The 24,185-nt window shown below is 53.3% G+C and overlaps 2 protein-coding genes across 7 annotated transcripts in view; one reads left to right on the top strand and one right to left on the bottom strand.

Annotated features, from left to right (window-relative positions):
* Window positions 1-24,185, top strand: part of CUEDC1 (CUE domain containing 1) — a 76,653-nt gene that overhangs the window by 30,496 nt on the left and 21,972 nt on the right. Inside the window, exons 1-2 of one of the 6 annotated variants that reach the window (XM_027087148.1) lie at window positions 7,908-7,919; window positions 23,704-23,708. The exons of the other annotated variants lie outside the window; for them this stretch is intronic. The gene's annotated coding sequence lies outside the window, so the exon portion shown is untranslated. Of the gene's footprint in view, window positions 1-7,907; window positions 7,920-23,703; window positions 23,709-24,185 lie in introns of those variants that run through there. 6 annotated transcript variants of the gene reach the window in all.
* On the bottom strand, window positions 16,772-23,737 carry LOC113609655 (uncharacterized). The gene is made up of 4 exons (XM_027087091.1): window positions 23,714-23,737; window positions 22,639-22,901; window positions 20,565-20,839; window positions 16,772-18,183 (listed from the first exon to the last, which is right to left on the bottom strand). The coding sequence occupies exons 1-4, from the start codon at window positions 23,735-23,737 to the stop codon at window positions 17,726-17,728; spliced, it is 1,020 nt and encodes a 339-aa protein (XP_026942892.1). The 3' UTR covers window positions 16,772-17,725.

The raw sequence follows: 24,185 nt of genomic DNA, 5'->3' as shown, positions 1-24,185 counted from the left end.
ACGGCAGGGAGACTGTTGTTCCAGGTCAAGGCAAAAGTGTTGGCCCGAGCAGCCCAGGGCGACAGCAGATCTGCTCTGTGTCCTCACGGACCCCCAGCAGCTCAGTAGCAAGTACGCGAGGGTGGCCCATGCAGGACCGGGCTTGCTGAACAGTTTTCTGCCTGAGCGGCTTGCCTGCCACACTTCCTGTGGTCATCTCGGTCGCTACTGGCTTGACAAGCTATGTTATCCAACAGGCGAAACAGTAGGCTTTTATCACTCAGTACCACGCTCGTGCCAGCTTTACTCGTTGATCAAATACGCCAGCTCCACGCTTCATTTCAGTATCGGAACTCTCCACCCATCTGCTTGTCAAATTTAGCAAAGGATGTGTTTAACCTCAGATTTGTGTTGTCCAAAAGCCTCCCTTGAGACTGGAGCTGGAGTCAAGATGTCTGAGGGGAACTCCGAGTGCGTCAGGTGATAGAGGTCAGGCGGTCCAGTCTCCTGCTGCAGAACAGGCACTTGCTGGAGTGATGCACTGTTCAGGGGTCTTTCCTGGGAAGTGCTCTTTCTAACACCTCTTTACAGTCAAGAAAGTTTCTTCTGGAGTCTCACCTAAATCCCATTTTATTTGGTCTGTCTTGAAGAAAGAGAACAAAGAGCAAGTAGCCTTAATGCTTTACCCAAAGACCCTTACATCTCTACTCAGCCTTGGCCAAACACACCTGATTTGGGAGCCTTGCCTCCCTGCTCTCTCTTGTTCCAGCAGAACAATGCCCGAGTTTCCTGTTGGTAAGACGAGGAGAGTGGCAGCTGCCTCACTGGGTTGGTGTGAAAATTAAATCCCGTGGGGACGCACGTCACCAAGTGCCTGGCGTATGGTCCATTTTCAATCATTCCGGTTAACTCTGAATGCATTTTCTCTCTGCCTACTTTTATGCCGCCCCGGGTCCCTGCTTTTCCTCATAGCCTCTCCTGAATGAAGCCCCCTGGGCTGGTGGGACATCCTCTCACTGGCCCAGAGCAAAAAGGCCCTGGATGGCATCATCCCTGTCCCTGTTGCTAAACTGACCTCCGGGAGCTCCCAGTTGGGACTGCTAACTTCCGGGCTCTCCCAGGGGCTGCAGCAGGGTCCCTGGCACCTCACTGAGAGAGGCCTTCACCAATTGCTTCTGCTCCCGTGGGCAGCAGCCTGAATCTCTGCTTTGTCTGAAGGGTGACCCCCAAGCCACAGGAGAAAGGACTGCAGAGGGAGCTATTTTCTCCAGGTTTTACTCTTTTTTCTTTTCCCTTTGAACCACAGGTACCATGGCAGAGTGGTTGAGAGCAGCGACTCTGGAGCCAAACTGCCTGGATTCTCACCCAGCTCTGCCACCGTGGCCACCCTTCCCTCCCTGTGTCTCAGGCTTCTCTGTGGCACATAGGCAGCGCTAAAGAAAATATTTGCTATAATTTCCCTAGAGTTTTGAAAAGTGTGCCATTGTTTGATTTAAAATTTCCTCCCCTCCCTTTCTCCTGATCAGCATAAATATACAGGCAGACCTCAGAAATGTTGTAGGTTCGGTTCCAGACCGCCGCAGTAAAGTGAATATCGCAGCAAAGTGAGTCACACACGTTTTTTGGTTTCCTAATGCATATAAAAATTATGTTTACACTATACTGTGGTCTATTAAGTGTATAATAGCATTATGTCTTAAAAAAAAAAACAATGTACATGCCTTAATTAAAAAATACTTCACTGAGAAAAAAATGCCAACCATCATCTGAGCCTTCAGCCAGTCGCAGTAGTAACATCAAAGATCACTGATCACAGAGCACCAGCTCCAATATAATAATAATGAAAAAGTTTGAAATATGGTGAGAATTACCAAAATGGGACACCGAGACACAAACTGAGCAAACGCTGTTGGAAAAATGGCACCAATAGACTTGCTCGATGCAGGGTTGCCACAAACCTTCAATTTGTAAAAAACTCAGCATCTGTGAAGTGCAGTAACGTGAATGGCAATGAACCGAGGTCTGCCTGTACATATTGCTTACCTGCTTTATGCTGGGCACTGAACTAGGCGTTGGGGACAGAGAGCTGAATGAGACCAAAAAATGCCTGCTCTGTCAGGGCCACCAGCCGGCACATTGGTAACTTTGATATCATGTGACTAGTGCTGCCATTTTGATGGTGCAGCAAGAATCTAACAGGCCCAGGCCATGTAGGGGAGAGCCAAGGAGTGCATCTGGGAAGGCTTCCTGGAGGAGGAGGTCTGTGTTCTGAATCGTAAAATTGCAGTTGGTCAGGGTGAGGCTGTTAGGGCCGAGGAGTTAAGAGCACGGGACTAGGGAAAAGTGCTGGGATGGTATGGTGGCCAGAGGAAGGAGCAGCCCAGGACTCGGCCACACGTGGCTGAAGCAGCAGGTCCCTGGAGGACTGGTCAACCTGTGCGAAGAGGAGGTTATCTCCTCTCCAGTACCAGATTTCTGGAGTGGGGAGCAGAAAGGAAGGGCACCTCAATATTGACATTCCTTCTCGCCTCCAGCTTGTCTCTGAGCTCCCTTGATGTTTTCCCTGCAGCCACTGTCCCTCCCTCCCCCTCTTTTAGATAATTTGCCATTCACCTCTGAGATAGTATATCCCAGGTACACTGGGAGCGGCCCAGAATACCCCTGAGCCTCTTTTTTTTTTTTTTTTTTTTGCGGTACGCGGGCCTCTCACTGTTGCGGCCTCTCCCGCTGCGGAGCACAGGCTCCGGACGCGCAGGCTCAGCGGCTGTGGCTCACGGGCCTAGCTGCTCCGCGGCATGTGGGATCTTCCTGGACCGGGGCACGAACCCGCGTCCCCTGCATCGGCAGGCGGACTCTCAACCACTGCGCCACCAGGGAAGCCCCCCTGAGCCTCTTTGACTTGCTTGGGGTTTGGAGGACAAGGATTGTGTGCACCTTAGGAGATTCTGGTTCAGTAGAGGGCCCTGGACCTTTGCCTTTCAGAAGCTCCCGGAGATCCTGCTGCACCCCTCCACCTGAGAATCCTGGCTTCAGGGATGCCCGAGTACCTTTAGGGTTTCCACATTGAGGTGCTGATGGATCTTCCCTGCCCAATCTCCTTGTACTTCCTCTTACTTTTACAAAGTGGCATTGTTGTTGTTGTTGTTTTTGTGGTACGCGGGCCTCTCACTGTTGTGGCCTCTCCCGCTGCGGAGCACAGGCTCCGACGCGCAGGCTCAGCGGCCATGGCTCACGGGCCCAGCCGCTCCGCGGCATGTGGGATCTTCCCGGACCGGAGCACGAACCTGCGTCCCCTGCATCGGCAGGTGGACTCTCAACCACTGCGCCACCAGGGAAGCCCGTTGTTGTTTGTTTTTAATCTGTCCTTTTATTCTTCCGACGGTGATCTCTATCATCTTGTTTTTTGGCTTTACTTACTTTTTAAAAAGGTATTATTAGATAGTGAAACTGGGGCACAAGGAAGTAAACGTTGTCCAAGGTCATGGAGAAGCCAGAACCTGCCTTACAGAGTCCATGGTGTCTTCAGCCTGCTGAATGTCTTGCTGGGCAGAGAGCCTAAGGGTCCCGAGCCCCGGGTGTTCGAAGAAGCGGGGTAGGGGTCTGCTCCTCAGACACCGCAGTGTCTTCTTGCCTCCCTCCGCTGGGTTCCAGGCTGGCACAATCACGACCACTGTTCCCAGTTGCTCTGCCCGCCTGCCTGGACATCTGTTCTCCTAACAATATCTACCCATAAATCCTGTCCCCGACTCCAGGGTGGCTTAGCTGGGGGACAACGAAGCCTGTGACCGGCAGCCAAGCCTTTCCCATGGCTGCACAAGGGCGCGTCCACACCTGTGTGTGCTTACTGGCGGCACCAACACCTGCCTCTCAGGCCACGGTTGTGTGTGCGCAGCGGTCTCTCGTGCTGCAGTTGGAAGGGCTCCTCACAGAGCCCTTTCTGCTATAACCCACGCTATTGTAATTCTTGTTCTTTGTGAAAAGAGATTTTTATCTTGTATATCCTGGCATACAGTAGGTCCTCCCTAAGTGTTTTTTGCCTGCCAGTGAATGAATGAGTGAATCATTAGAAGCCCGTGTGTGAATGTCGCTGGGGTGTCTGTGAATGAAACAGACCCAGTTTCCCTGGTACATGCAGAACACCCCCTGGGTGGCGTGGGGGCGTTGAAGAAGTGTCCCTCCCTGAGTCTGCCCTGAGGTCTGATAGAGGTCTGATAGAAGGAGGCAGCAAAGGATGACGTGCCACCTTGCCCATCATCACGGCCACTCAGCGCTCTCTCCCCTCTTCGAGGCCACCAGACCGCTGAGTGCTGTGGCTGACCTGGAAGAGCAGAGGGGGATCGATATCGGCCGAAGTTTCCAGAGACTGCCTCTCGGAAAAGGGGAACCTGAGAGGGGCGTGAAAGCTGGACAGGCCTTGTTTATGAGGACAGAGGAGAGGTGCAGACGGCTGTGCTCCGTGGTCCCTGAACCAGTGGCCTTGGGGGTAGAGCCCAGCAGTGTGTGTTGACAAGCCCTGCAGGTGACCCTGATGCTCACTGAGTGTGGTGACGGCTGATGCAGAAAAGGGAAGGGGTCTGATCTTTACACGAGACTGAGGGGCTGGGAAGCGACCTGGCATGTTTTAGATGAGTTCTTCTGCTGGCGGCACAGAGCAAAGACAGGAAGGAGACGGGCTGACCAGCCAGGAGGCATCAAGGGAAGCAGGCTTGGGACGCCGAGGATCCCAGCTGGATTGGTGGTGGCCGTGGGAGCAGAGAGCAAAGCCAAGTGGTCCTGTGACAGGAGAGCAGACAAGCCTGGTGACACATTCGATCTCGTGCCACGCTTTCAGAGCGCTCTTTTCTTGAAAATGTTTAAAAATGATTTGTCCCCTATCACATTGTTATATGCTAATTGTGGAAAATACAAGAAAGAAAAAGGGGGGTACAGAATTCCACCAACATCCAGGACAACTATTGATAGATTGGAGTATTTCTTCTGCTCCATTTTCCTGTGCATCTTTCCTTTATGTAGTTGAAAGCACACCATATGTATCCGTTTGCATCCTGCATCCTTTGCTTAACGTAATTTCATAAGCATTTCCTGATGTGCTTTGAGGCTGTCTCTTTTTGTTGTTGACAGGAGCGCCATAAGGTGGGCAGGGTGGCACTGGTAAGGAAGCAGTAACTAAGACTCAGGGAGAAAAGGAAACTTGTTCCATGAACTTCAGATAGTAGGGAAGGCTGGAGTTAAACAGCCTGGGTTGTGCAGCTCATAAATTACAAGGAACAAAAGGGATGAAGGGGGAACCTGTAGATTAAAATAGACTTTAAAGACACTGTGCAAGACTTAAGTAGAGTGTTCAGGCATGCACATTTGAGGGTTAAGAAATGCAAGGAAGTGATTACCATGCAAACAGCTTGTGGCACGTGGAGAGGGTTTTGGAGCACCTGGCAGAGTTTCATTTCTTGACATGAGTGGTTGAAAGGTGTTTGCCTTATGATGATTCATTAAACTTACATGTATTTTGTGCAGTTTTCTGTATCTGTTTTATTTTTGTGAAAAGGTTGAAAGGAAAAAGGAGCTTGCTCAAGGATCTGTGTGGCAGAGTCAGGACTGGAACCCCTGTTCACCAGTCCTCCCTTGGGCTTCATTTCCAGCTGTTCCCACTCTTTGTGGGTTGTCTGCCCACCCACCTCCCAGCCCCTAGCCCCCAATCTGCAGCTTGCAGGAAAAACTTCAGATTTACAGCTCATTTTGGTTGACTTTCAGGGCCAAGCTGAGACAGCCTGCAGGGAGAACAGGGATTCCCCTTTGACTCAAATGGGGAAATTCTTGAGGAGATCAGTTAAGTCAGGAGTGAAGCTGTCTCAGCCATTTCTATCATGTGTGCGGTGTGTGTGCTGCAGGGGCAGGAGCTGCCTTGACAATTTCTTGAGATACAGGCTCAAGCACCCGGGCTTCTGTGTGCTTTCAGACTCCCTTTGCATTCATTTCCTTAGCCTGGTGCATTGGGTTCCTGGAAACAAATGGTTTTTTTCTTTAATAAGCAGTATCCCTCCCATACCCCATCAGCACACACCCTGCCTCAGCTGCCCTTTTCCTCTGACTCCTTCCCAGAAGCCCAAGGAGGCAATGCAAGGGCCACCATGGGGCACAGCCAGGAGAGGGGACAATGGATGAGCCCTGCCGATGCTAAGCACCTCCTTCGTCCTGGCAGGGCAAGCGGGAGACGCTTTTCTGAATCAGGTCCTTGAGCCCAGGGCCCTGCAGCTTCTGAAACCAGACTCGGGCTCCTAGCTGGATTCCTGCTTCTCCCTGCCTGGGTGTCAGGTTTCACCATGGGAACCGGGCCAAAGCTTTGATCTTGGTTGAGGCCAAGGACACCCGTGGGGAGTGGGCCTACTACTCACCCTAGCTCTGCCTGCCCAGGAGAAGGGGGTCTTTGCACTTACCTGCCCTTCCCAGAAGGTTGTGGAAGGGCTTTTCTGTTGGGGATCAATTGTCCACAGTCCTTGGTCCCCCCCCAGATCGTTGTAACGAAGCCCCCCAATTATGGTATGCCGGGACATCATGCTGCTGAGGAGGAGGGCTCCCCTTAGGTTCTGGAACAGCACTGTCTCATAGAACTTCCTGTGATGTTGGAAATGTTCTAATACACGTGCTGTTCAACGTGACGGCCATCGAACACTTGAAATGTGGTTGCATGACCGAGGAACCGATTTTAAATTTTATTTAATTTTAAATAATTAAAATTTAAATTTATCTGGCCACACGTGACTAGTGGCTACCTTCTTGGGCAGTACAATTCTGGAAGGAGCGGGTGTCTGAGAAGGCTATACTGCCTGCTCCCCTCTTGCCTCTGCGCACACATACACACATTACAAGTTTCAGGAAGGCCCTGGACACAATGTCCTTTTTTTAAAATAATTAATTAATTAATTTTTGGCTGCGTCGGGTCTTCTTTGCCGCGTGCAGGCTTTCTCCAGTTGCGGCGAGCGGGGGCTACTCTTTGTTGTGGTGCGCGGGCTTCTTATCGCGGTGGCTTCCGTTGTTGCGGAGCACGGGCTCTAGGCACACGGGCTTCAGTAGTTGTGGCTCATGGGCTCTAGAGCACAGGCTCAGTACTTGTGGCACACGGGCTTAGTAGTTCCGCGGCATGTGGGATCTTCCAGGACCAGGACTCGAACCCGTGTCCCCTGCATCGGCAGGCGGATTCTTAAGCACTGCGCCACCAGGGAAGTCCCAATGTCCTTTTATAACAAAGTTCCCTGTTTAAACATTCTTATTTCGAGTGAGGCAGAGCTGTCATTGACCGTAAACGTGCCCCCACATGTGGCTTCTCTGCGTCCTTGCACACGTGGAGGTAAGGGGTGTGAGACCTCAGGAAACTGTGCATGTGAGTCTGGATTCATCGGTCACAGGACGCAAACTCTGCTCTCCCGCCCTGGCGTGCCCGTGCTCCTCTCTGCTCCTGCCCTTTAGGAAAAAGAATCCCGTAAGGGTGGATGCCTGGTAACTGGCGGACAGGCCCTCTCCTGGGAATAAGGCCCAGGCCCCGGGGGCGGCGGGGGGCTTGAGGGGGAGCCTACGCTGGCAGTTTTGATCTTATTTCCTGTTCTGGATTGAACAGCTCAAGTAAGAGGGATTTTTGCCTTTTTCAAGAACGTGGGGATGAAAAACAGCTTTTTTTTTTTTTTTTTTGCGGTACGCGGGCCTCTCCCGTTGTGGAGCACAGGCTCCGGACGCGCAGGCTCAGCGTCCACAGCTCACAGGCCCGGCCGCTCCACGGCATGTGGGATCTTCCCGGACCAGGGCATGAACCCGCGTCCCCTGCATCTGCAGGCGGACCCTCAACCACTGCGCCACCAGGGAAGCCCGAGGAACAGCTTTTAATTTCTTGTTTTATATATGGGTATATTTTTTGAGCAAGGTGGGTGGTGGGGTGAAGGTGCCTTAAGGTCGTCACCAGCTGAGTGGGTCCTCTTACCCCCCTCTCGCCCTCACTTTCCCCCTGGCTAGCACCTGGGGGGGTGCTCTGTGATGTTTGTTCAATGAATGAGTGAAGAAGTGGTTTCTGCCTCCAGGACAGGCCTCTGCCGCTCCTCTCTCTCTCGTCCTCTTCCTTTCGCCCTGCAGGGCAGGCCAGCCATCTCTCCTCTCCCAGCTCCCGTCCGAGGCTCTCAAGATGTACGCTGCATGTCCTGACACACTAACCTTTTCTAATAGCTGTTTCCTAGTGTATCATAACTCAGCCATTACAAATGTCCCACAGAGTATCCCTGCACGGCCATCCCCGTGGCATGTGTGACTCTGCAGACCATATGAACATTCCTCGTCAACAGGGCTGTCGTTGTCCCCTGGCCTACTCCATGCAGATGGGGAAAGAACCCCTCTGTGCAGGCAGGATTTCCTGTGTGCTGTTGGCCCTCTCTCTGCATAGCCCAAGGAGAGCCCCCTTCTGCCCGGTGAGTCGCAGTCTCTTCTACAACCCAGTGCCTCATCCTGCCTGATTTTGTCTTTTATTTTCATTGTGATAAAATGAACATGACATACCATTTTAACGATTTTTAAGTGGCAATTCAGTGACATTAAGTATACATACGGTGTTGTGCAGTCATTACCACTGTCCGTCTCCAGAACTTGTCTATCATCCCAAACAGGAACTCTGTGCCCGTTAAACAATCTCTCTCCATTCCCCCATCCCCTCAGTCCCTGGGAAACTCTGCTCTAATTTCTGTCTCTAAGAATTTGCCTATTCTAGGTACCTCATAAAAGTGGAATCATACCGTGTCTGTCCTTTTGTGTCCGGCTTAGCATGTTTTCAGGGTTCATCCATGTTATAGCATGTATCAGAATTTCATTCCTTTTTGGGGCTGAATAACAACATTCCATGGTTCCATATGTATAGATACATTTTGTTCATCCGTTCATCCGGTGACAGACACTTGGGTGCTTTCTACCTTTGGGCTGTAGTGATAATGTTGCTATGAACACTGGTGTTCAAATATCTGCATCTCTGGGAGCGGAACTGCTGGATCGTATGGTAATTCTGTTTAACTTTTCGAGGAGCCACCAAACTGTTTTCCATAGCAGTGGTACATTTTATGTCGCAGTGTACCTTTTAAAATAATTCTTAACTTTCAACTAGAAAAACGATGCATGTTTGTTATAAAAACTTCAAAGGAGGGCTTCCCTGGTGGCGCAGTGGTTGAGAGTCCACCTGCCGATGCAGGGGACACAGGTTCGTGTCCCGGTCGGGGAAGATCCCACGTGCCGCGGAGCGGCTGGGCCCGTGAGCCATGGCCGCTGAGCCTGCGCGTCCAGAGCCTGTGCTCTGCAACGGGAGAGGCCACAGCAGTGAGAGGCCCGCGTACCGCAAAAAAAAAAACAACAAAGAAAACAAAACTTCAAAGGATGCAGAGGTACATGAAGTAACGATGCAACCCTCCCTTTTAGACAACTGCTACTTAGTGTTTGGTGTGTATCCACTTGGACCCCTCCCTGTACCTCTCCAAATATACAAGCATACACTCAGACATTTCAACAAAAGTGGGACACCTGGCCCTGCCGCTTGGTTTTTTTCCATGTCATCCCATGTTGCACCTGAAGTTCTCGGCTGTGTGCCTCTCCGTTCTGTGGATGCACTTGTGTCATGTATCGGTTCCCGGGTAGTGAGAGACAATTCTCACAAACCCTATGCACTCACAGCTTTTCACACGTCGGCTGCCAGAGCTGACCTTGGCACTGGGGAGGCCATGTGGCCAAGAACTACCTTCCCCATCAGTCTCAGCTTTTCCCAAGTTGCTCTACGCTTGGGGTAGCTAAACTAGCTGAGCTGTGTTTTGTGAGGGAGGGCCACCCACCTGGCCTTATCCAGCTGCAGCCTGGCGTGGTACACCCTCCCCTCTGGGAATTCTGGGAGTCAGCCTCCTTTGAAGTGAGGAGGTAACTTAGAGCTGGGCAGAGAGGTGAGCTGCAGCTGGAGAGAGAGAGAGTCCAGACTCTCACAGCATGGGGCGGGCGGGGTTTCTCTTTGGGGCTCTGAGAAGGAGGCTGTGGGACCATCAGGGCGTGCTGTGCCCTCACACACTTGGACAGACCCAGCTTAGGCCTGGCAAAAGGCCACCTTTCAAGCCAAGGACCAGCCTATCTTTTAGCCAGCACCTTTTTCTGCAGAGCCCCAGGCAGCTGGTGGGAGAGTACAAAGAGGCCTGGAAAATCCACAAACTGCATAATCAGCCCCTGCATCTTGGACGCTTGACTCTGTTTATTGCTTCCTGTCCCCGAAAGCCCTTTAAAAACAGAGGGGCTTTGAGGGGGGGGGAGCTGGACCTGGTGGGTGGCCTGCCCCTGCCAGACGTCCCACAACTCTGGGAGCCGGCAGCTTCCCTAAACAAGTCCACTTTCCTTTCCACTTCCCTCTGCCACCCCCAGAGAGAACAGGGGGTTGTCCAAGAGTGTGAGAGGGCCTAATTGACAAAGGACAAGGGTCTCATTTCTACCAATTTCCTTGAAGGCCTGGAGGTTAAGCTCTAATGAGGTGCAGGAGGGGAGCAGGGTAAAACCTTAGCCTCTGACTGACCCCTGCGAGGTGGGGAGGGGAGCAGGGGGTCTGTTCCCTGGGATCTAGGGACGGTCCTGTTCCAAGGGCCGTGGGACTCGCTCAAAGCTGTTTTATTCTTGTTTGTATTACATTTTTTTTTCTTTTGGCCATGCTGCGCGACTTGTGGGATCTTGGTTCCCCAACCAGGAACTGAACCCGCGTCGTTGGCAGTGAGAGTTCGGAGTCCTAACCACTGGCCCACCAGGGAATTCCCTGTATTACATTTTTTTAAAATAAATTTATTTATTTTTTATTTATTAATTTTTGGCTGTGCTGGTTCGTCGTTGCCGTGCGCAGGCTTTTTCTAGTTGCGGCGGGCGGGGGCTACTCTTCATTGCGGTGTGCGGGCTTCTCATTGCGGTGGCTTCTCTTGTTGTGGAGCACGGGCTCTAGGCGCGCGGGCTCAGTAGTTGTGGCTCACGGGCTCTAGAGCTCAGGCTCAGTAGTTGTGGTGCACGGGCTTAGTTGCTCCGCGGCATGTGGCATCTTCCCGGACCAGGGCTTGAACCTGTGTCCCCTGCCTTGGCAGGTGGATTCTCAACCACTGCACCACCAGGGAATCCCCTGTATTACATTTTTAAAAACAGGTTTCTCCTTGTTGACTGACTTTTCTCCCTTCCCTTCCTCTCACCTCCCCAACCTTCATCCACCCTGTCCCAGAATTAACTAATTCACATCACAGCCTTTCCCACCACTGCCGGTGGCTGAGATGTGACTCTTTCAGGGAAGAGCTACAGCCCTGAAACGTTCACCTGGACACTCACAGCTGGGGGTGCCCGTGAGGGCTGTTTGCTGTGCTTTCCTTGCATCTGGGAGACATGGGCAGGGTGGATGTGGGGGGCACATGGTTGGAAGAGGGATGCTGTGTTTTGGGAAGAGGGGCATGTAGGAAGACAGTCACCCAGAGCTGGGGCTGCCCCTGCCAGCCAGACGTGGGGCGAACTGTCCCTCTCCGACCTGGGGCTCCCGCTGTGGTCAGGCGGGTGGGAGGCCTGAGTTCCCACCCTCCCTCTATGCCTGTCTGCATCCTCCCTTTGCTTGGCGTCCCTGACTTAGAAGCCGATTGACCACATGACCCTGATTTACCCCTGTTGAAAGGCCTCTCTGGTTTAAAAAGCAGAGGGTATGAGTTGGCCTGTGCTCTCTGTGTGGACCCGCCGTATGTGAGGGTCCGTGGGTCTGCTCGTACTTTTCCGCACGGGCCGTCTAAGCAGACTTTCCACGTGGGACCTCTGTGTGTCTGAGCTTGTGCATTTGGTTGTGCAATTCTGATCCTGCCCCACCCTCCCAGCTCCTTCCTGAAAGTGAAATGCTACAGTCCTTGCTCAAGAACAAAGGCTTGAGCTCAGCCCTGCATGTTAATGATTTTCAAGTGTGGCCACTTCCTCCTGCTGGGCCCGACTCACTCAGCTGCTGCCCGCTGTGGTTGGGATGGAAACCCAGCTTGAAGAGCCCAGGGACGGACAGGGGGACCCTGCTGGGGGTGGGAGCCGGAGCCTGGCAGGGTCCTGTTGGCCCTGGGACCCCTGTAGCAGAGGAGGCATATGGCAGGACCGGCCTGCTCTGCTCTGAGCTGGACTGCACCCCCTTCTTTTCTATCTCCCTGCTCCTGGCCAATCCATGCAGCCCCAGGGTGACCCCACGTTCCCAACCCTTCTGGAGCCTCAGTTTCCCTCTGTGCCCCATACAGAGATCAGAGGCTCCTCATTATAAGTAGGGTGACAGTGCAGTGAGTGGTTGGGAACATGGGCTTGGGGGTAGAATCCTGACTTAGCCGCTTGGTATCTAATTCCTCTGTGCCTCAGCTTCCCCATCTGCAAGGTAACACCTCCTACCTCGTAGGGCTGTTGCTAGGATTCCATGGAGGTAAAGTGCCCAGCATGGTACCAGCTGAGCCCCTGCTCTCGGGGAACAGGCCCAGCCTAGAGCCTGGCTTGTGGAACTCGCCCCCAGCACTGGAAACTGTAAAGCGCGGTGCACATGTAAAGCACAATCATTTGGGGGCAGTCATCACGTTCAGAGTGAGAGAATGATCCATTTCAGGATTTTTAAACGGCTGGGATCAGCAGACCTCGGCTGCAATTCACAGGTGCTTCCCACCGTGGAAGCTGGGTTTTCACTCCTGCCTTTCCTGTCGGTCTTTCCTCTGGTTATTTGGCACATGCATATGGGCTCCCCCCTTTGTGCCACACAAAGGGAGCATGAATCCGGACTCACCCCGTGTCCGTGGGCTGTGGGCCGGAAAACCACTACAGCTCCTCTGTCAAAGCTTCATAAACCTTGAAGGATGAGTCAGTCGTGTTTGCCACCAGCAAGAAGTGCTTGAGCACTAGCTGAATACCTCGTGTTTTAACAGTGCTCATCAAGGAGACACGGGACTAAGGAGTGTCCAGCTGCTTTGGAAAGGTCCCAGCAATTGCTGGACTGTCCTCATTGTCGCCTCATACCCCTTAAGTCTGGGTGACTTGTAACCCACTTGTAGGCTGGGGCCATTCCAGCTACACGCTCTCTCCGACCCAGCCCTCGTGCCCATCCCACACTGGAAGGAAGGGAGTGCAGGGTCCACACATCCCTGGCTGGCGGCTTCCCTGGGAGGGACAGAGCGGCTGCGAGTTTGGGCTTGTGGGGTGAAGTGGCAGAGCGTTTGTTTGATGACTGTGGATTAAGCCCAGGTGTGTGGGCCTAATGTTTACAGAATCCTGATTGGCTCAGGCTGGAATGAAAAAAATGGCTATTCAGGGGAGCAGGGAGGTGGCATGGATAATCCAAAAGCCATTTTTTCAGGGCTTGGAGCCAGAGATAAGGTATTTTTGCAGATCTCCGTAAATCAGCCAGATAGGAATTCTTTTTAATGTGTGCCTACAGTGTACCTCAGCTGCTCCAGTGACTGAACAGTCCACGAAACTCAGCTCAGACAGCTGTGGACCATCTGGGGACTCAGGGCACACACAGAGGATGCCAAGAATGAAAGGGACCTTGAAGATCATTTAGTCCTCCTTGCCCATTTTTCAGATGGGTACCTGAAGGCTCAGGCGGTGAAATGACTTGCTGAAGTTCCCTTGGCTGGTCAGTGATGGAGCTAAAGTCAGAATCTGGGGCCCCAAACCGCATCACTCTGTAAGGTAGTGGTCCTCACACTTTACTGCACATTCGAATGATCTGGGGAACTTGTTAACATACAGATTCCCAGGCTGTAGCCCCGGAAATTCTGATTTCATAGTGGGGTGAAGAATGTGTGTCCTTAGCAAACCCCTCAGAGGAGTCTGGTGAAGGCGGTCTCCACCATCCTCTCAGATACATTGCTATAACGCAAAGGGCATTTGCTTTTAGACTGATAGAAAAGCACATTTGCTCTTCCCAGAGCCTCGTGAGCAGGCCGGTAGCAGTGCGGGGAACAGGCAGAGATGCAAACAGCTCTGGTTAAACCTAGGCTTTAAAGCAGGTTGCAAGAAACTGGTGTGTCAGAAGACTGGACAGCACACTGGTTTCTTTCCTGTGAGGCCATGCAATTTGGATGTGGTGCAGCCCTGGACGACCTTTAGGTCACACATGACGACCCCTTGTCCCTATCTGTAAAATGGCTCTGATGGTGGTAGAAGGTAATAATCTGCGGTACTAGATTATCGTGAGGATTAACACAGTGCACGGGAAGCACAGCCCAGCACTCAGTAAATGGCAGGTTCTCTGATCGCTAATTGCTGGGGGAGGGAGGGGAGGGCAGGCCTCTGCTTTATGTCTTTATGGAATGGATGTCTGCTGAGGATGTCATTTGAGGACAAGGGTTCCGGTTCTGTAGCTAAAGAAAGGGTCCAGGTCCTTCCAGCCCTGGGGGACTGGGATGCAGCCACCCCCTTCTGCAGAGGTGTCACCATGGTTTGTACCTAGCTTGGTGGTGCCTTTCTCTGGCTCTGATCCGTCCCCCACCCCAACTCATGTCCTTGCATCTCTGGGAGGTTTCAGTGATGGGGAAGGTCAGACTGAACAGGGACTCTTTCTCTCCATTTTCTAGGGATGGAGACTGAGGCCCCCTGGAGGCAAAGCAGGCTGGTTCTGGGACCGCCAGGATCTCCTGCCCCTTCCCCTGACTGTCAGATTTGAGGGCCAGGGCTACCAGCCCCAGCGGGCCTGCAGCCCTCCTTCACTCCCATCTGGGAGTTGGTTTTGCAGGGAACCGGAAAGCTGATTTCTGGGCCAGGGTGTGCCACTTCCAGGTTCTGGTTCTGGCCAGATTTGCTGCAAATCAGGTCAGCCTGACCTCACCCCTCACCACTGATGCACCTGATGCTGTAAAAAACCATTCTGGGCACATTTGGGGAAGAGAGAGAGGGACCAGGGCCTCATCTGGCCCTGCTGTCAGCCTAGCGAAGGGAGGGGTTGCAGGGTGGGCCGTGGGAAGGCTGAGGGGGCGGTTAGTGCACGTTAGCGTGTGTGTAGGACAGTCTGGCGGAAGAACACAGCTTCCAAGTTGGGTGAAGAGAGGAGTGGACTGAGTGCCTGGGCTGGGCGGGAGGGTTCAGGAAAATCTAAAGGAAGGGAGCGTGGCCCCTGGCTGTGAGGGCCTGAGGCATCTGTGGCACCCGCCTGTGCAGTGAAGGCTCGGAGGGAGCTGGTGTATGTGGCACAAGCAGACGCATGAGCTGTGCGTCGCTGCGCTGGGGTGCACGCCCACACGGGGACAGGGCGCTGGCCCAGGAGGCCACAATCTGGGTTCAGATCCCAGCTCTGTGGCCACTGAGCTCTGACCTCAGGCAACACACACCATCTGGCAGGGAGAGCATGGGGTTTCTTCCTGAGGGCATGTGTGGGCACGTGGGTACTGGAGTTGAGCAGTGTGGGTGAGGGAGGGCCACAGGTGGGGAGGGATACCTAGCCCAGCGGTGGCAGAGGAGGGGCGCGGGGGAGCGAGCAGCCTGCGGTTGGGGAGAGTAGCACGGGCCTGGTAAGTGGCTCTGAACAGTCCCATCTGCTGTCTGGGCGGGGCGGAATTTCTGATGGTGTCCCGGCTGCCTGCCTGCGAGGGGTGGTGGCCCTCGGGCTGCAGCTGCCTCCTGCTGTTTGAAGCTGGGCCCCTCCCCAAGCCCCTGCTCCCCAGCCCGGGACCTGCATTCCCCAGCTGCTATAGGAAGCACTTCGGAGAAGGGCCCTCTGTGTGCCTGTGCTCCTGCTGCCCAGCCTGGAGCCCCTCCCTGGGGGCAGGACCCTGTCAAACCAGCCCAGCCCCCAGCAGCAGCGGGAGCTCCACGCAGGGGTCCCAGAGCACCCCAGCCTGAGGTCCTGGAGGCACCTGAGAAGAGCCTTCATGCTGCATACTCTCCCCGCTCAGGGCTGGATTCAAGATCATAACCCCAGGGGCTTCCCTGGTAGCACAGTGGTTAAGAATCCACCTGCCAATGCAGGCCACACGGGTTCGAGCCCTGGTCCAGGAAGATCCCACATGCCGCGGAGCAACTAAGCCCGTGCGCCACAACTACTGAGCCTGTGCTCTAGAGCCCGTGCAACAAGAGAAGCCATCCAATGAGAAGCCAGTGCACCACAACAAAGAGTAGCCCCCACTCGCCGCAACTAGAGAAAGCCCACGCGCAGCAACAAAGACCCAACGCAGCCAAAAAAAAAAAAAGATCATAACCCCAGGCCTGACTCCTGGGCCAGGCTCTAGACACAGACAGTCTTACTGACGGCTGCCCCGACTGAGAGAACGTGATCCCCCTCAGGAACCTGTCTGAGGACATACAGGTGTCCCTGTTCTACACATGAGGAAACGCACTCAGAGATGTTCCACTCACCCAAGCAGCAGTGATCGGGATGGAAGCCGGGGTTAGCCCTGAGCTCAAGCCCATCCTTAACCGCTGCGCTCCTACCCCAGACACAGCGCCGGTAAAAACCAACTTGTGGTTTCCCCTCCACGGGGAGCTTCCTGGCTAGACCCCGCCCCACTGCGCTGCTCCGGTGGGCCCTCCACACTGTGGTCTGACCCCTGAAACAGCTGTGGCATCAGCCATCACCTTGCCCACCGGGAATCTCTGTGTACCCTGCAACCCTCCCAGGAGATAGGTGGGGCCCTGGCCCTGAGGCTGAGGCTCTGGCCAGGGAGGGCTTGCCCAGATAGTCCGGGTAGGAGGGATGGAGTTGGGATTCGAAGGATCACAAAAGTTTTAAAGCCCTGGAGGCTCTGTGCTTTTAAGATTTCTTTCTGTCATCATTCAGTTGATTTTGGTTTGGTTTGTTTAAAATCAGAGAACAGTGTAAGACGGAGGTTGAGAAGAGCATGGACTCTGGGGACAGACTGTTTGCCTTCACATTTTGGCTCTGTCACTGACTGTGTGGCCCTACGTAAGTTCTTTACACTCTCTGAGTCTCAGTTTCCTCATCTGTAAAATGGGTATGATCATTGCTTTACTGTGGGGTGGCTTTGATGAGATGATGCATGCCACGTGTTTAGAAAGTGTGTGGCACACAGTGTGTGCTCATAGATATTTGCTATGACTATTATTAAAAAGTAATGCATGTCAATTGTAGATAATATGCATATGCAAAGAGAACAGAAAATCACTGGCAGAGCTATCATTTTGATATTCTTTGTAGGTTATCTGCTTATTTTATAATTTTAAAATTAATGAACATGAATCAAAATTTAAAAGGTACCAAAGGATTTACAGAGAAAAGTTTTCTTGATCTGTCTCTTATGACCTAAGTCTCCCCAGTGGAAGCCTATAGTATCAGTTTCTTAGGAATCCTTTCAGAGCCCTTTCCCTCACCCTCTCCATATGTAGACATACACATACCATAATGCACTATAGTATAGAGACTGTACTTACTTTTCTGTGCCTTGCATTGTTCCCCTAAGCAATAGGTCTTGGGCATAGAGACATACAGAGATGCCTTATTTTTGTTTACCGTTGTATAGTGTTCCGTTAAATGTGTTATATGAATTCCACAGAAGTGGAATTCATGGATCAGTGGGTGGGTGCAAAGTGTGTGCTAGTGTGGGGTAAGGGGACAGGAGTTGGGACTTCAGTTCCCAGGACCCTCCTCTGCTCTGAGCATCCCTCCCTAATCTTGGTTCCTTGGCCTGGACTCCCTGGGCATGCTCAGATACTGAATTATGTGGCATCACTGACTGACCACCTGTCCCAGGGGCCCAGAGACATCCCTGCCCAGACTTCAGGGCTCAGCATCAGACCATGCAGGCCCAGCCCGTGGAGGGGCCTTCAGCTTAACCGCCTGAAGGACATGCCCGGGGAGGGGCAACTGGCCCCTCTTTCCCAAGGAGCTGGAACTGGGCCAGCAAGAGCTCATGCCTGGAGCCAGCCCAGCTTCACTGCCTGGCACCTGAGCTGCCAGTGCCCCCTTCTCCCAGTTTGGGCCATTGCACTTGGTCCCAGGTACAAACACATTCCTGCCAGCCCAGAGGCGCTCCGCAAGGCTGCAGTCCCTGGGTGGGGCAGCGGGGAGCAGCTTCCCCTCTGTCAACTGAAGTCTGATCTCCTCCCAGGCGCCTGGGTTGAGTGTCTTGGCCGAGCTGGTAACGCTTGTTGATGGAGAGACGGATTGTTGTGGAAATAGTCCCAACCAGTTCAGGTAGAGATGGAAAACAGTTGGTTGCCCAGGCAACTGACAACCTTGGTGGAGTAGAGAAAAGGGATCTGTAAGGCAACTGCCATGGTTCTGTCTTTCCTTCTGGTAGGCTTTGCCTGGACTCCTTCCTCCTCCCTTCTTCCCTGGACATGAGCACCAGGCACCCCCAGCCTCTCCAGGGGCAACTCTGCCCCATTAGGAGTCAATTCAGTTCACAGTTACTGAGTTCTTGCTGTGTGCCTGACTCCGTGCTCAGCCTCGGGAATGCAGAGAGGGGGTCAGGCCTGACGGATTAAGAGTGCCAGGTCTGGAGTCAGATCAGTTTGGCCACTTAGCTGTGTGACCTTGAACAAATTCCTCGACTCCTCTGTGCCTCATTTTTCTATCTATAAAGTGGAAACAGCATTGGTAATATGTACCTCTTAGGGCTGTAGAGAGGATGAAAAGAGTTATTAACAGGCATAAGGCACTTGGAATAGTGGTTGGTACATAAAGAAGCAGGCGATAAGTGTTATGTTATCATTATTGCTATTATTACCGTCATTCTACCAAGATGAGCCGAACAAATGACATGTTACTCATGCCTGAGGAGCTTCATCTTGGATCTTTTCAACTGGAAGGCAGAGCTGACTTCTCAGCCCTTTTACAGCAACCAAGCCCAATGTCTGGGCCTCAGGAACAAAGATGAACAATGGTGTCCTTAGAACTGAAGCTCTGGGGCCAGTCCTTTCATAGGGTAGGGACCTTATTAACTTCCTTTGAAACCTCTTGCCCTAGTCCATACCCAACAGCCCCCATCAGCTATAGACCTGCCCACAGAAGTTGAAGCAAGAGAGAGAAAAATTAGGAAAGAAAACATCTTTTTTCGTTTTTTTTCTCCTATAGATTTTTAAAAGATATTACTGGGGTAGGTGGATTTCTTTCCTGCCCCAGCCTTAGATTGGACTAATTGATGGGGGATGGCCCAGAGAGGTAAGTGGCTAACTCAAGGTCACACAGCCAGGCATGGCAGAACTGAGTCTGCCTCTCCCTCTCTTCCTCCTCCTCTTCTCTTAGGTCCAATAAGGCCTCCTTTTCCCAATGGCCGTGCCCGAGGGTCCTCTCTGCCCTTCCTGACACCCCCTTCCCCGGGGGGTGGGCACAGGTGTGGCTGCCCAGCAGCTCCTGGTGCCTCGGGAATGAATGAGGCTGGCTTTGTTGCGGCCCCAGCAGCTGTGGCCGTTTGAGTTTCCATTAAGCCCTTTCCGCGCCTTGGTCTGGAGCAGGAGGCTCGGCATTTAAAGGTCACCGGGCGTTTGAAGCTGCAGTGACATTAATAGCTTGGGAAGAAAACAAGACTGTGCAGGGACCGGAGGACAAGGCGCCTCTGTCAGGGCTGCCCCCGCCCCCCTCCCCCGCCGGGTGCTCACGCGCATACACACACACTTACACACTCGGACACACACACACACACAGACCCTGACAGCCTCTCTCTGTCTCTTGTCCCGCCCTCCTTTCTCCCCTTTTGGGGCCTCTCTAGCTCAGAAGCCAAGAAGCTCAGGCAGACTTCCCTGTGCCCTGCCCCCATCACGTCTGAGGTGACAATTGGACAAGGATGCAGCTGCCCCAGGCCCAGCGGCTTCTCCATTAACACTGCCATTACCCACTTGAGGTTTCCCCAGGACTTAACCATGGTTACACAAGCATCCCAGGGGTCATATGACCTCATTCTGGCCCTGCTGGCTTTTGCAGCCCAGATTCCTAATGAGACAAAATAAGCCTGGGCCTGGTCTTCTCATACGGGAAATGAAAGGGCTGGCAAGCAGGGTGTATCTTGCTTGCCAGTTCTAATCACTTGGTAGTGACTTGCCCAGAGGGCTGAGTTGAAAAGGCTTCTGAGGCTGTGTGGGTTCCATAGGACAATACCTAGATGGATTAGTGATGTCTGCCAAGGACACAGGATATAAATAAGTGGCGTGTGCGCCTTGTATTTCGCACCTTGGGAATAAATTATTTTGAAACTCTTCCAGTCTTGGATTCTAAGATCCCTGGAGTGGCTGGGTGGCTCCTCTTCCTTTTAGTCAGCCCGAGAGTCGGGGGTGGGGCTGATTTTTGAGTTCTTGGAGAGAAGCTGATCTGTATGCCCTTTCCTGGGAGCAGCTGTGGCCTGAGCCCTGGGACACCACCTAGTGGCCTGGAATGGTAGTGCCATTGGGCTGGGCCCAGATCTTATGCAAGAAGGGACAGCGAGTCCCTCTGCAGGCTGTGATCACAGCAGTTACAGATAGATCACAAGATCCGGTCTGTCCCTGGGAGTTTTCAGAGGAGGGAGCCAGGGGTGTGCAGGGACACAGCTGGCCTCGGGTAGTCACTTCAGAAGAATGGGGAGGGGGGGGCGTACAGAAAAGTGTTGGCAATTGGGACCTCTGGCCTCCCAGCCCCGTACCTCCTCCTGAGGCCTCCTCTTCTAATCCCCACCTTCTGGGGTTGAGTCCTGGTCCTCCTGGGAGGCAGCAGAGTATCAATTCAGGTGTTGGAGGGGGTCGATCTCCTGCCCGCTGGAGCTGTCGCTGGCTTGGAAAGAAGACCAACAGACCAGCCTTGTGTGCCAGGGAGGAGGCCCTCAGGCCCGGCGGCAGAGGGCTCAGGCACCTTGACCGTGTCACTGAGCAGCCTTGGCCTCGGTTGCCTCGTCTGTGAAGTGGGGTAATAATGCACACCCTGTATAAATGATAGGTTTGTTGTGAGGACTGAATGAGAATGCAGAGAAGACAGGGCTTTGGAAATGGAGAAAGCACCCCGTCCCCACCGTTGATATGAGCCGGAGAAGGAAGAGAGGGGAAGGGAACCCACAGTTGCTGCACTCCAACTTCTTTCCTTCCCTTCTTTACTCATCCACCTGATAAGTTACGTTGGAGCTGCTGTTGGACATCCACGTGGAGGCAGCGGGTCGGCTGTGCAAGTGTGGAGTTCAAGGGCGTGTTCCCGGGAGACCTCAGGGCGAGAGACATGTGGGAGCCAATATTCGGCGTGTAGACAGTGTCAAAGCTGTGGGACTGGATAAGATCACTCAAGGTTTGAGTATAGCTCAGGAAAAGGGCCAAGACCCGGGCCGGAGGTCGCACCAACCTGTCTCGTTGGGTGCTTCCTATGCTGAGGCACCCGTATAAATCCTATCACAACACCCCTTCCACGTAGGTATGATCCCAACTTTGACAGATGAGGAAGCTGAAGTTCAGAGAAATGAAATAATTTCTCCAAGTCACACAGCCGTACCAGGCCCAGGCAGAATGGGAATCCATTCTGGCTCCTGGGCTCTCACATCCCCCATGTGGGCCCTACCTGGCCCTGCAGGAGACTGGCTGGGATGACCTTGGGCAAAGTCGGGAGAATGACTCTCCGACTCTCGGGCAGCTGGCCCACCTCCCTGGGCCAGGCCGGGAGTGACTCAGGCCTTGGCTGTCTACACACACTTGGAGGGAAGCTTGGCTGTCTGCCGCCCCTGCCAGGCCTGGATTCCTTTCTGGGGAGGCGGAAGGCCTGGCTCCCTGGGACCTGGGGGAGGACAGGTGTGGGGTTTCTGCTTCCCAATCCCCAGGTTGCTCACAACCTGTGAATTCAGGAGAGCCTCTGAGTCTGCCTCCAAGAGGTCTAATGGGCTCAGCAGGTTAGATTCACTTCCTTTTTCAGAAGTCAGGGGTTATCTCCCTCTGTTTCCCTGCCAGTGCCCAGCAGCCAGGGTTCAGAGAGGCGGAGGAGTGATTTCCCCAAGGTCACAGAGCCAGTTCTGGGGCAGAGCCAACAGACCCCCTCCCTGCCCTCCCTCCGCCAGTGCTGTCTGGGTCACATTTCCTCTGCTGGAATGTCAGCCAGGCTGTGCTGTCTCCTGAGCCTTTCTGAGGTTCCTCCGCTCCTAGCCCTGCAAGCCTGACTTGGCATTTTTGCCTCTTAGGAAATGGGTTCCTAGTTCTGGCTTCTCTACACACTAGCTGTGTGACTTTGTACAAGTTACCTAACTTCTCTGAACTGGTTTCCACAGCTATAAAGTGGGGACAATAACATCTGTCTCTGGAGTTGTAAAAAAAAAAAGATTAAATGTGAAAGCGCCTGGCACAAGCTCGTACACCTAAGCTGCCTACTTCATTTTTTCATGTGTTTAAAATTTTTTTTCATTTGAGCTGTGCCGGTTGTAGAAGGCAGCCTGGCACGGATGACTCTGACCCTGAGGACAGTCCTTCTCCCTGCTCCCAGCCACGCTGGCCAAACCTCAGCCCTGGCCTCAGCCTCTGCACCTGAGCTCAGCGAGGGCTGGGGAGATGGTCCTCTGAGAAGTGGGGGCCCTCACAGCGACCCCTCCTGGTGTTAATTTTAGGCAGCCTGGCTTTGGGAGTCCGTGGGTCCTTGCAGAGTCCTATGAAAATAGCATTTCTCTACACTGAATCCTGTTTCCCATTACTGTTTCTGAGCTACTTTCTCCTCATCCACAGAAACGCTCTCTGACGGAAAAGTCAAGGCTTTACCGCTCCTGCTCTATGTCCTGGGCATCTCCTCTGGTCCTGGGTCTCGGCTCTTCATCTGTAATGTGCAGCAGGCTGTAGCGTTGTCGGCCGTTTTCATGTCGCGGCAGACACACAATGTGCTCTTTTTCAAGGCTTTGCACCTGGGGTAAATGGAAGCAGCTGCTGCGGCCCAGCCTCCCCTGGGGCTGTGAGGATCGGTATCTCCTTCCCGAGGGCTGACAGAATTGCGGGGGGTTGATATCCAGATGCTGGGGAAGGATCGCCTAGAATCCCCCGCCCCATCCACTCCAGGAGCAGCTTGGCTGGCACACCAACGGCCCCTGGCTCTCTGCCGGCCTTGTGGGGCAGCGGCGACAACAGTCACGCAGCTAACCACGTTCCAGGCACCGTGCTGAGGATTATCCTGTTTAATTCTCACGGAAGCCCCATTCGTGTAGGTGAGGGATTGGGCACAGAGAGGACAGGGGACGGGTACCAGGTCCCACAGCTGGAGCGGCAGAGCGGGAGTTGCCGCCTGGGGCTGAATCAGGGCACTTACTTAAATGGTAGGAGGGCAAGAAGGTTTCTTGGGGGCTTCCCGACACTCAGGCCCGGAGCCCAAGGGACCTGTAAAGAGGGCTGTTAATGGGGAAAACGTGGACCCCATCATCTTCCTTCTTCCTCTGTCAGGGGGGGATCAGGTCCCGGCCTCTTTCTCCAAGGGGCTGCCCTTGGCAAAGTGAGAGCCAGGTCCCTCAATCTCTCTTATGAAATTACTCGAGGGGGAGGGCGAAGGTGGTGAAGGTGGCCGACTCCAGACGCGTGAGCACAAGTCACTGACCCCCGTGTGTGACGACACCAGGACAGCAGATTGCAGCCCAGGGCACGGCTTCTGGGGCCTCCTGGCCCTGAGGCCCTTGTTAGAAGCCTCAGGGCAAGTTTCCAGAACTCAGGACAAAGGTAGACACCAGGGTGGAGCCCCACTTTGGAGGGTGTTTTGGCAGCATCCTCTGACCTTACAGTGTGTCAGGGCGGGTGGAAGGTGTGGGTGAGGGGAGTTGGGGTGTCCAAAGCCAGCTGTGGGAGGCCACGTCACACTTGACTCCCCTCCCGTGATCATCCTCGTAACACATTTCTTGGACAGATCCTTTGAGGTCACTCCTCTGGGCTTCCTTGTGCACTGGCTTTGGCCTCTCTGAGCTGTGACTCGCTCGTCTGGGAAGCAATGGGGTGGAGGAGGTTGGATAATAAGTCATACTTCACCCAGTCATCAGAATACTACTCAGGCATTAAAGACCATGAAGGAGATCTCTATGTTCTGACATGAGAAGATGGCTACAATCAGTCATTAAGTGGAAAAAAGGAAGTTGCATAGTAGAATTTATGGTCTGATCACATTTCAGTAAAATGAATTCATACTTATGGCAGTATGTGCATAGAAAAATGTATCTGCATGTAGATATTCCAGTGTTAAGAGGTTTTCTCTGGCGGTGGGAGGGGATTATAGTTCTGTAACATCAGTGTCCGGAGGCTGCATGGGGCCCATGTGCTTCTAGTTTCCTGCTCTT

The sequence above is a fragment of the Aethalodelphis obliquidens genome, unplaced genomic scaffold (assembly GCF_003676395.1).
Source record: "Aethalodelphis obliquidens isolate GAN/ISIS:26980383/991018 unplaced genomic scaffold, ASM367639v1 scaffold58, whole genome shotgun sequence".
NCBI classification, from domain to species: domain Eukaryota; kingdom Metazoa; phylum Chordata; class Mammalia; order Artiodactyla; family Delphinidae; genus Aethalodelphis; species Aethalodelphis obliquidens.
The sequence above is the reverse complement of the archived record's forward strand: the minus strand, read 5'-3'. Positions and strand labels throughout refer to the sequence as shown.